The sequence below is a fragment of the Onthophagus taurus genome, unplaced genomic scaffold (genome assembly GCF_036711975.1).
Source record: "Onthophagus taurus isolate NC unplaced genomic scaffold, IU_Otau_3.0 ScKx7SY_15, whole genome shotgun sequence".
In the NCBI taxonomy this organism is placed as follows: domain Eukaryota; kingdom Metazoa; phylum Arthropoda; class Insecta; order Coleoptera; family Scarabaeidae; genus Onthophagus; species Onthophagus taurus.
In genome coordinates, this window is record NW_027248940.1 from 4635517 (window position 1) to 4647941 (window position 12425).

General features: G+C 35.1%; 1 protein-coding gene across 1 annotated transcript; it reads left to right on the top strand.

Annotated features, from left to right (window-relative positions):
• The first annotated feature begins 7318 nt into the window (after positions 1-7318).
• On the top strand, positions 7319-11239 carry LOC139432376 (uncharacterized). The gene is made up of 4 exons (XM_071200882.1): positions 7319-7840; positions 7932-8411; positions 8470-9601; positions 10551-11239. The coding sequence occupies exons 3-4, from the start codon at positions 9392-9394 to the stop codon at positions 11172-11174; spliced, it is 834 nt and encodes a 277-aa protein (XP_071056983.1). The 5' UTR covers positions 7319-7840; positions 7932-8411; positions 8470-9391; the 3' UTR covers positions 11175-11239.
• The last annotated feature ends 1186 nt before the right edge of the window (positions 11240-12425 follow it).

A 12425-nucleotide genomic window follows, 5' to 3' on the forward strand; every position in this document is an offset into this window, starting at 1 on the left:
CTTCCTTCAGGGTTGTATATCGTCAATATAGGTCTACGGTATAACTCTCTTTTCACTTGCCGAAATGCACTCTCTTGGTCTCCGCCCCAAGTCCATACAGCATCCTTTCTCGTCAGTAAAGTTAACGGTCTTACAATCAAAGAGTAGTTCTTAATGAATTTGCGGAAGAAACCAGCCAATCCCAAGAATCGACGAACGTCTTGTGCATTCTTTGGCTGCCCAAAGTCTTGAACCGCTTCCACTTTCCGTTTCCCTGGTCTCACACCATTTTTATCTATCTCGAAACTAAGATATTCTACACGTTCTAAAAGAAATTGACACTTTTTCAAGTTCAACGTAAGTCCTTCTTCGCGCAATACATTTAACACTCGTTTTAGTTTTTCAAGTCCGTTATCGATTGTATTACTCGCAATCATCAAATCGTCCATGTACACTGTCACATCTGTTCCCAGTTTCGAAAATACAGTTTTCATTAATCGCATAAAAACACTTGGCGCATTTACTAGCCCGAACGGCATACGATTAAATTCGTACTGCCCATCGGTAGTCACAAACGCGGTAAGGTGCTTACTCTTCTCCGAAATCGGCACCTGGTAATAACCACTCGCGAGATCTAAAGTGGTAAAATAGCGTTTACCAGCTAACTTGTCCAACTGTTCGTCTAAAAACATGTACGGTGCACACTCCCTCTTGGTAATCGCGTTCAATCGTCTATAGTCAATACACATTCTTTCACCTCCGGTTCGCTTACTCACTAATACGACTGGACTCGCATATTCCGATTGCGATTCACGCACTATTCCCGCTTCAATTAGTTCATTTACAGTCTTTTTCGCAATTTCTCGTTGAGCATATGGTAGTCTATACGGTCTAGATCTCACCACATCATTTGACGTTAGTTTTATGTCCATCTCCAGTTTGTTGGTTAGTCCTATTTCACCAAAACAACTTGCAAAGCAACTTTCATTATCTTGAATAAGTTTTCTTAAAGTTTGTTTTTCGTTTTCTCGTAGATCTTCAGGCATTACGTATTGGTTAGAATCTTCATTTTCTTCCATCTTGTTGTCTTGGATTGGTTCGTCTTCATCTCCTTCATCAGCATTTTCTTCCTCGCTATCTCCTTTCTCTTCGTCTTCCTCATTTCTATTTTCTTCATCTTCCTTATTTTCATTTTCTTCATCACGACCTTTAACCATATTGATGTAAAGAGGATCTTCTTTCAACACTCGTTGTACTTTCAAACTGTGCCCTTGTTTAATAATCTGTATTTCTGGATCTTCAAATGCACTATTTCCAATTATTATAGAGTCGTCCTGACATTCGTCTGGGACAATGAAAATTTCTACTTCAATCGTTACGTCATCAATTTTAACTATACAACGTGTCTTTCCCATCGTCTTCCCTTCACCTCCACCAAAACCTCTTAGATAAATCACACATGGGATGTAGCCTAAATGTAACCTGATCGCGTCTTTTTCTCTCATTGTCACCACCTCGCTCCCCAAATCGATAAAAGCTACAATTTGTTCGCCATTTACCCACTATTTTCCTCAGATCTCCCAATGGTTTGTGAATTTGTATTTGATGAACTCCTTTAGCACTTGTTTCTCTACAATTTTTGGCGATGTGGCCCACTTTATCACATCTAAAACATCGGTTTCTATTTTGAGGTTTAAGACATTTAGTCGAAATGTGTCAAATTTCATTGCAATTGTAACATTTTCTGTTATCAGCACTTCCTGACTTCCGCTCTATTATAGTCCTTATTACTTGTGGACGGCATTTTAACGCTATTTGTTTTTATTGTACTTTCATAACTTTTTATTTTTAATAACAGGTCTTGAGTATCAATCGGTAAACTAATGGCTAAAAGTTTACTTAACTCTTTATCCTGTATTCCGGCAATAATATATTTAAGTACGGCCCTGTCGCTAAAATCACCTGCGCTAGCGATGGCTTTCATATTATAAACATAATGCTCATACGTCTCATCTCCACGTTTAACGCGCTTAGACAAATCAAAATAAATGTCGGCCTCATCTACTACCGTTGGAAAATCATCAATTAGTTGTTTTTTAAAAGTTTTCCAATCATAAACCACGTTTTGAACGCTTTCAAACCACAGTTTCGCCGCGCCGTTTAATTTAATTATAGCATTATACAATAACGTTTGATCATCCCACTTAAAAATCATTGCTAAACTTTCCGCGCTTTTAATCCATTGCCGGGCTGTCAACGAATTTGATTTACCTGGATTAAAATCCGAAATAACCTGCTGCATTGTGTTATGGTAATGTACCGAAGTTCTAGCGCCGTCTGCGTTGTCTAATCTTCGTTCTCTTTGCAATAATTCTCTCTCCTTCTTCAACAAATCACGTTCCTGCTGCAAAAGTCGTCTTTCCCACTGGATGTTAATATTAAATTCACCGGTTGCGTCCAACGTAACCTCTTCGCCTTCATTTCCACCGTCTGTGTTCGATACGAAGCTGTTTTGATCCATTTTAATCACGTTTTTGTTTTAATAACACTTTTCTTCGATTCAACTTTATCTACTTATCCCTCCGCTGCAATTGTTAGGTTCTTTTTCCCTTTGTACCCGATTCCCGTAAAATAAAACGCACTATACAGTTTAACCGCTTTATTTCACAACTTCACAACTCAACATAACCTCTCCTAACATAACCCTCTCGCGCCCGTTATATCGCTACTATTGATTTCTTTTTTTTTACATTTTATTATTTTATTAATAGATGGCACTACAAGTTCATATCTATTGGTGATGGCATAGTCAGCCTTGAAATTTATGACATTTTTGAAAAATTGGATTAAGAATTTGCAAATTCTGTATGTGCTAGAGCCTATAGAAGATATGATAGGTCTATTGAACTACCGAACAACTGTATAATGATATCTTTTGATATTGTCAATCTTTATACAAACATACCAACTAAAGACACACTTATTTTACTTAAAAAGTTATTAAAGGTGGAATTGAAGAACGATCTATTGTCAGACCATATTCATAAACTCTATCAAGTTTGCATTGAACAGAATTTTTGTTCTTTCAACAATAACATTTACAGATTTCAAGAAGGACTACCTATGGGCTCACCGCTGAGCTGTTTCTTGTCAGACCTTTTCCTGGATTCAATTGAAAACGATCTTATTCTGAACAACGATATGAACCCATTTAAAAGACACATTATCACCTGGTCTAGGTACGTCGATGACATCTTTGTTATCGTAGATACGAAAAATGAAACCATTATTAACGACTTTCATCTGTTTTTGAATTCACTACATAACAACTTAAAATTCACGATTGAAAAAGAACAGAACAATACGCTTAATTTCCTCGATCTTACAATTTCCAAAATTAATAACACTCTTAAATTTGACATATATAGAAAACCAACCCAAACTGATATCACCATACCTTTCGATTCTTTTCATAATTATACCCATAAAATAGCTGCCTATAGAGCCTTTACACATAGAGCGTTCAACTCAGAACTTGACAAGGACAGTTTGAATAAAGAAATTTGTATTATAAAACAGATCGCTATAAAGAATGGTTTTCCAGTACACATTATTGATAAGTTAGTTCAGAAACAGCAACATAAGCGGAACCTAGATAATCACACGTCCTTGATAAACACATCCAACGACAGAAACCTCATTTACAGGTCAATGAAATATCAAGGTAACTTTTCACAAAAATTAAAACGTGTGTTTTATAAACACAACATAAATCTGACCTTTAAAATAAGAAACACTGTTGGTGAAACATTGACGAAGAACAAAGACACTATCGACAAATTGGACAATAATGGTGTGTATAAACTCGACTGTTCGACTTGTGGGGCAGTTTACATAGGAGAAACTGGTAGATCTTTGCGTACCAGGATAAAGAACACAAAACCAGAACCAGTTCCAATTTTGGCAGACATTTACTGGAATTCAACAATGACTTCCATGAGATAACACCACATTATTACATCAACAGAGTAAAGGATATCTACTTGAGATTCTGGAAGCCTGTGAAATAGGAAAATTTAAGAAGAACAACCCCGAAATTGAATGTCTGAATGACCAACTCCAGCTGACTCAAAGGCCATTATATATGGACCTTCGTCAACCATACACCCCTCCCAGACCCCCAGACGGACGAGGATATGAAACATGGTAGCATTTTCATATCGCACCGATTCTGGTTTCCTTGGCTACCTTCCTTACCCCCCCCCCCCTTTTCCTTTTTCTCCTACCCATTATATGTTATCCCTTCGTCTCCCTTCATCTACCTACAAGACGAATTTTTAGATAGTCGGTTGTTGTTGAACCCAAGAAAATTTATAAATGATCTTCCCACATCGCTTATCTTTCTTGGGTTTATGTGATGGTGTTTTGTGTTGGACATATGATTATATGATACCTATCTTTGAACGAAGAAACTCTTTAGCTTGTTAGAATTCTTGGAGTATAACAAGGTGCGGATACAATTCCTACACCTATGACATTAAATGGGGCTGTTGCCGGGGACGGTAAGGGTGTCTGCTCGCTATTTGCAACATATTTCTCTTCGGTGTATGTCCCTCCCTCTGTTAATCCTGTTAATTCAATTAATTCACTTCATTCTGCTAATGCTGACCTTAATGATACTACATGTTTGGGTCCGATGCGCTTTGAGCGGTCTGAGGTTGAGGAAGCTCTTATTGCTTTAAACATAAATAATGGTCCAGGCACTGATGGTATTCCTCCTATCCTAATAAAATCATGTTTTGAATCTCTTTCTCTATCACTTTCCATCTTATTTAAGAAATCTGTAAAGGAAGGTACGTTTCCTGCCTTTTGGAAACGTGCATATATTTTGCCCATTTTCAAATCCGGTAGTCGTAACCTTATATCTAACTATCGCCCAATATCTATATTGTCAGTGTTTGGTAAGGTTTTAGAGAAACTGGTTTATACCAGACTCTTCTTTAGGCTTAAATCCAAAATCGATCATAGACAACATGGCTTTTTTGCGAATCGGTCAGTGGAGAGCAACCTGCGTTTCCTTTATTAGAGACCTTGGAGTGACTCTCGATCCCAAGCTTCTCTACGCACAGCACATTAACACTACTGTTAATAAGGCTTGGCGTATGCTCGGTTTCATTATGAGATCCACCTCTTCCTTTGTAAGCGTTGACGCGATTAAAAATTTATATTTCGCATATGTTTACAGTATTCTTAATTTTTGCACTGTAGTTTGGAATTCCCAATACCTTATTTATATTGACCGAATTATAAATAAATAAATAAATAACAAAAAGTAATGTTTTGATTTTTTTTTTAAAGAATTTTTTAATTTTTGAATTTACCGCTCCCCTTTTATTATTAGCTAACTTCATGTGACACTTTACCTTGTACATGCTTACTTTTATAAGGTTCGTTCCAACCGCACAAATTTGACTCGTCGTGTACGCGTACACGACTAGTACAGGACTTTTTTCTGCGCATGTTCGTCCGTGGACACGTTCGTGTACGCGTACATTTCGTCAACGCTGTTGGAACGGTTTTCAATTTCTATGTACGTTTTATATCCAACCCTGCCGATAGTTAGCGCTGCAACCACAATTTAATATTTCAAACGAAATCCATTTAATCATTTTTTTAACAATAATGAACTAAAGTAGCATTAATTACAAATGTAAAAAAAGCGTAATAACCCCATAATAACCCTTACTAGAAAAATGAAATAAAAATATGCATGTTTGTTCACTTTTATGATTAAGTTCTCTATGAAACTTATCATAAAACATACATATAAAATAAAAGTTCTTAAAAATTTGTTAAACAAAACACCAGAAACATGTAAAAGAGTAGAGAATAATCCAAATGTACAGGTGTTCAAATTTCGATGGGTTTGCAGGGTATCTCAGTTATTATGAAAGATAGAAAGTTGCGGCTTTCGCGAACCTGAACTACTAGTTTTGTGAAACTTACAATGGCGCAAACCAAATTTTCATAGCCCTCTTCGTTTTTGATGAGTGTTTGATATTTACGATTTTCAGACACCTCCTGTATCTCGGCTATCCGGAAACTTAGTAGAAAAGTAAAAACGGGTTCTACTAGATTTTTTCACGTGGAATAGATACACCTGCTGTATCTCGGCTATCCGGAAACGTAAAAACGGGTTCTAATAGATTTTTTCCAATGGTGCACGTAGAATTTTTCTAGTCATCACGGTTTTTGAGTTTTTGAGACAACTCAAATACTGTATACTCAACTTCTAAAATACTTAACTCTTAATAACTCAAAAACCGTGACGACTAGAAAAATTCTACGTGCACCATTGGAAAAAATCTATTAGAACCCGTTTTTACGTTTCCGGATAGCCGAGATACAGCAGGTGTCTGAAAATCGTAAATTTTGAAACACTCCCTAAAAACGAAGAGGGATATGAAAATTTGGTTTGCGCCATTGTAAATTTTCCAAAAAAGTAGGTTCGCGAATGCCGCAACTTTCTATCTTTCATAATAACTGAGATACCCTATACAAACCCATCGAAATTTGGACATCCTGTACAGGGTCTGTCACGACGAGCTGAGTCTATATGTATATGGCAAACTACCTGCACTATTTTTGTGAAAATTTGCATATGGGTTTACCCGAAGTTCTCGTTTCAGCTCAAATATTTTCAGATTTCTCCAACTTCCGGTTATACCGGAAATGGACCCTAACTTCGTTATTTTAACAACTTTTATTGAATTTTCAAGATCCCCGCCAAATTTTAATAATACTTGATATATGTCTTTCATGTCATTTTTCAATTATTTCAGTCTTTTCGAAAATTTTGGCAGATGCAACCCTTCACAATAAATATAATTTTTCGAAATTACAGTCGAGTCCGGCCAAATATTCTCAAAGTTTGCACAGAGACGACCCACAGCTTACATAATACTTGAAAAGCAACCTCAAATTGGGGTTGCCATTTAAAAAGATGAAATTTTCGAAAATTCGGAAATTCCGGAAATTCGGGGCAAATTTCTGACAACTCTGTGTAATTTTTTAAAAAACTTTTAAAGGGTTATGTAACCTATGGGCCATCTCTGTGCAAACCCTGAGAATATTTGGCCGGACTCCTGTAATTTCGAAAAATTACTTTTATTATGAAGGGTTGCATCTGCCATAATTTTCGAAAAACCTGAATTAATTCATAAATTGTGCACTCTAGTCATATGATGACTTGTACCAAATTGTATTAAAATTTAGTGTGGATCTCAAAAATTCTATAAAAATTGGAGAAAACTGAAAATATTTTAGCTGAAACTATATACAAATTTTCAGAGAAATAGTGCCAGTAGTTTGCCACATAGATATAGACTCAGCTCGTCGTGACAGACACGCTTGATGGTAAAGATACCCATAAGAGATACAAACAGACCGGCTGCACAATTGGAAATGAGTTATGCGCAAGCGCTAAAGAACGTGACAAACCGTACATCGTTGAAACCAGGTACGCATTTGACTTGTCGCGGACGCGTACATGAACGCGTCCGACGGTCGTTGGAACTCATGACAACTTGTCGCCGACCAGTCCGCGGCACGTCCACGGGTCGGATGGAACAGCACTTTTCAACTGCGCAGGCTGGTGACTGTCAATTGGCAGTCAAAAGTGCGGTTGGAACGAACCTATTAATTTACCGGTCACAAGTTGTTTTTCATTTTTCAATTTTCATTGGTTTGTTGATTGGTTTTACAACATACTTGTGTTATTATACGTGAATAATTGATCGTTTACAGCTGGTGTTGTAATGATACCAACATTTTTAATCTGTTTTAAAAGACCATGCCCGACGTAAGTTTTTTAGGTTATGTCAATGTAGTTTTATTTTTTGATTTAAGTTTATATGATTGTAATTTTGATTTTGTTCACTGTTTTTCAATAGGAACTCCTGATGATGATATTATAAAATATCGAAACCGGTTGAGCGAATAAATTTATATCACCGTAAAGTACGATTTCATTAATTTCTACCATTTACAATTTGGGTGATAAAACCGAAGAAAATTTACTTATATTTATAAATAGTTGATTAGTTCGAAGTTTAGTTATATAACACCAAGTCAAAGTAAACTTCGTATAAAATGGCTCAGTTCAATGCATTATCATTAAACGATTTAGCCTTTTATAAAATTAATGTAAGCATAGAGAAACGTGTAGATGTGTTAAGACTCCATCGACAATTACCATGGACTTTAGTTTTAAATTTGTGGAAAACGTGGTTCGAGATAAATTGGAATGAATTGGGTACACATATGCACTGCCATGAAAATGCGAGTACAGCGTGCATAGAGTTTGAAATATTCACACATAAAATGGATCATAAGATTCAATGTGACCTATTCAGGGAACCACAATTGTACAGGTAAATTAGAAATTAAATAAAATGTATAAAATTATATAAAATTTTAACAAATCTTTAGGGATGATTTATTCTTCCAAATATATGGGAATGATGAACGTGGAGAAGTGTGTGTATAGGTTGCATACTACGAAACTGAACATGGACGTGTATGTGGGGAGTGCTTCGCAGATTACGAGTGGCATATTGTATGGGAAAGTAACTTTTACCGAAATAAAGACGGATAAATAACGAAATGAAGACACTGAAAAAGTTGTAAGATTCGAACATAAAACTATTAATAAATATGGGTTTATCGATTTAGTGGAAAATAAAGCTATGTGGTGCGCGTTCTGTTTGAAACGTTCACATTTTAAATTTGTTTTAAGACATTATTGTTTCGAAAAGGTTCATGAATTTTTAGAGGGTTTTTAATAAACATTTGTCATTTAAGTAGTTATGTATTAAATTTAAGTAGTTTTTGTATTGGGGATTAAAAATAGTAACATAATTAAAAAAAAACATTATATCTCAATGATATTGTCTTTAGGTATCCAACTGTTAAGGCGCGTTCTCACGAGTCAAGTTTAGTTGATCAACGAAAGTTGAATAAAAACTGTAGTGAGAACCTTTCTTTCAATAGAGTTGATCAAGAAAAGTTTGATCCAGTCAAACTTTTGTCGTTCAGGTGAGGAGTCATCACGAATTGCTTTCAAGTTGAAACTTGTCTTGAAACGTGTGAACTAGGCAGTCGTCTTTTGTCGACTGCGTAGTACGCTTGCACTGGCCGCGTCACACGTGCTTGTGTTATTTTTGATGTAAGATATTATTTAAAATTACCAATAATAAAATAGTTTAAAAGAATGAGTCTCAAGTGGTCTGAAAGTGTTATGATGAAATTTTTGGAACTATATCATAAGCATGATTGTCTTTGAAACCACCGAACGGATAAATATAAAAATAAAGATGCACGACAAATTGCTTTGGGTTCTATTGTCAAGGAAATGGAAATTTCTGGTCTTACTATTGCTGATCTGAAGAACAAAATCAAGACTATTAGAACGATGTATAAAAAAGAACATTCATTGGTTTGCAAATCAATAAAAAGTGGAATGGGAACAGAGGAACTGTACGTGCCAAAATTATTTTGGTATAAAAGAGCAGATATATTTCGAAACGGTGTTACAAATACAAGAGTCACTTCATCAAATTTAGTAAGTATACTTTTCATTCTTTATTTTTTTTACATTAACTATTAATTATTCATCGTCGGGTATCATATTCATTTGCCAGGGCACAGCACCATGTCCGGAAAAATATTCGGCATATTCATCACGCACATGAGACGCTAATGTTGTGTAGTTGCGACTTCCTAAACTAACTTGCAAATTAACTAAACCATTGGCTTCAGTACTTTGTGTTCTCCAAGAACCTAGTATAATTTGCCTGGTGTTCAGATCCTCCTTATCATAAGAGCCTGTTGGTGTATATTTTTCACCAGAACTCATTTTTAGCCAATTATGTATTGCTAAAGCTGCTTTAACAATTGCGTCCACATTGGTAATTCTAACCGCTATAGGTCGTTCAAAGACTCTGAATCTAGAAACCAAAATTCCAAATGCATTTTCAACAATGCGACGAGCTCTTGATAAGCGATAGTTAAATATTTTTTGTTTTCTAGATAGATTAGTACTTCTTCCAAATGGTTTTAAAATGTAGGTTCTTAAGGGGAAAGCATTGTCAGCTACAAATACTCCACCTTTTGGAAAATTCAACTTATTCCTAATATCTTCTAATGCTGCATTGAAAGAAGATTTTGCAAAAACGGCAGCATCATTTGCTCGTCCATTTGTGCCTATATCGAAATAGCGAAAACAATAGTTTGCGTCAACGCGCGCAAACAAAATTAAGCTGTATGTGCCTTTGTAATTAAAATACTCTGATCCACTGTGAGGGGCATTTCGTATCACGATATGTTTTCCATCTAACGCACCACAATAGTTAGGAAAATTCCATCGAAAGTAGTATTCCCTTTGAATTGTCTTCCATTCGTCCTCATTTTGTGGCACCTGTAACAAAAAAAATATTTTTTCATGTTGCTGCATATTTAATACATGTTTTAATAATATGAAGTATGTTGATATAGTTCTATTTCTCTTTTAGAATTTACAATCTGATGACGCTGAAAATGAAGCAGAAACCCAAGATGAAAATGTATTTCCTGCATCAACATCTGCATCTGTTACTGTTGAAAATGGTAATACACAGAAGGACGCGATGCATTCAGAAAAGACAGAAACTGCCAATCAGTCTACTAAAAAACAATCAAAGACAACAAATGTCTTTTGTGTTCCTCTGAGCCGTAAACGGAAAATATCTGGAAACGAAAATATTTCAACTATATGTGCAGCAATTGATAAACTTGATGAAGTAGTGCAAAGAAATAAAAGTAATGTTGATGATGAATTCGACATATTTGCGAAATATATCGCTGTCCAGCTAAAACAGATGCCTCTTTACGATGCAATCATCTGTCAGGAACAAATTGAAAGTGTAATAAGACAAAAGCGATTGCAGGCACCTTGTCAATATCAGAACACTCCATCACCAGCGTTTTCACCTTCTCAGTATCATTCATCTCCATCGCCATCGCTTTCAAACAACATGGACGGAGAATATTGGTCGTCGTCGGTTTCAAATCAATTGTGCGATAGACAACAATGCGGCGAGGATTTGCAGGAGTCATCTAATATAGTTACCGAAGCTTTAAAAAGTGTCTTAGACTAAATTTTGTACTTTAAAATTAAATACATTTTTATACTTACTTTAATAAAATCTTGCAAAGCATCGTATATTGCCGTACAAACTTCTCCCAAAAAATTTGAAATGGTATTTTTAGGTACTCGGTATACGGAAGCAAGCGTGGAAAATGAATCTCCCGTAGCTAAATATCTTAAAGTTACTTGCAGCTTTAATTTTGGTGGGATTGCTTGTCGCATCACTGTGTCTTGTTTTTTTATGCAATCATGAACTTTCGACAACAGTTCGTCAAATTTTTCTTCAGACATTCTTAAATGATTTCTATATTCGTCTTTGTCCTCTAATGCTAGCTCCTTCAGCAAGGTTTCCGATGCTCCCAAATTATCTCTCCTTAAAATCCACTGCCTCACCCAAAAACGATGTTTCTTACGACTTTTGTTCATATTACATAAAATTATTTTCAGTTCTTGTATTAACAAAACTGCAGTCATCTGTACACATTCACGCACAACTACATTCGATGCCATTTTAAAACTGAAACGGTCGATCAGTTTCTATTGATGTGTGTGAACAAAATTTTATTCAAGTCGTATTCAAGTTTTGTTGATAAACTTTAGTCGATCAACCAAAATCATCATGAATTCATTCTCATGAATCATGAGAACGCGCCTTTATGGAATGAATCGAATCCTAACTACTTAACGAACACTTTATTGTTTAATAAAAATAAAGATATTTTCTTTGTACTTATAGTGGTTGTTTTATTTCTAATACGCAGCTTTAAATGTTCTTTACATGTTAAGTACTGAATCAAAAAATTATATCTAAAAACAGATTTACAACAAATTTTTCTTCCTTTTCTAAAAATCTAATTGACTTGTCACAAAATCAAAGTAATAAACATTCTAAAATGTAGAAAACTTGAAAATTAAAATTGAATAGATTAAAAAATAAAAAAATTTTACTATAAAATAGAATCTAAATTTGAAGAATGAAATTAATTTCAAATAAGAATGAAAATAAATTAGAAATAGAATTAGGTGTGGGGTTGGGGAAACCAAAAATGGGTTATTTATTTATTTATTTTTATTTATTTATTCGTTTCGGGATGCAGACAGGTTACCCCAATAAAGCATCCACTAAACTTACAAGCAAAATACAGATATAACATAATAAGTCCCAAACTATGAAGCTAAACAGACATGAAAGAAAAAAAAACAAAAATACAATCCAAAAGCAACAACTAAAAGTAATATAAGTACGAAGGCTTTCACGGCC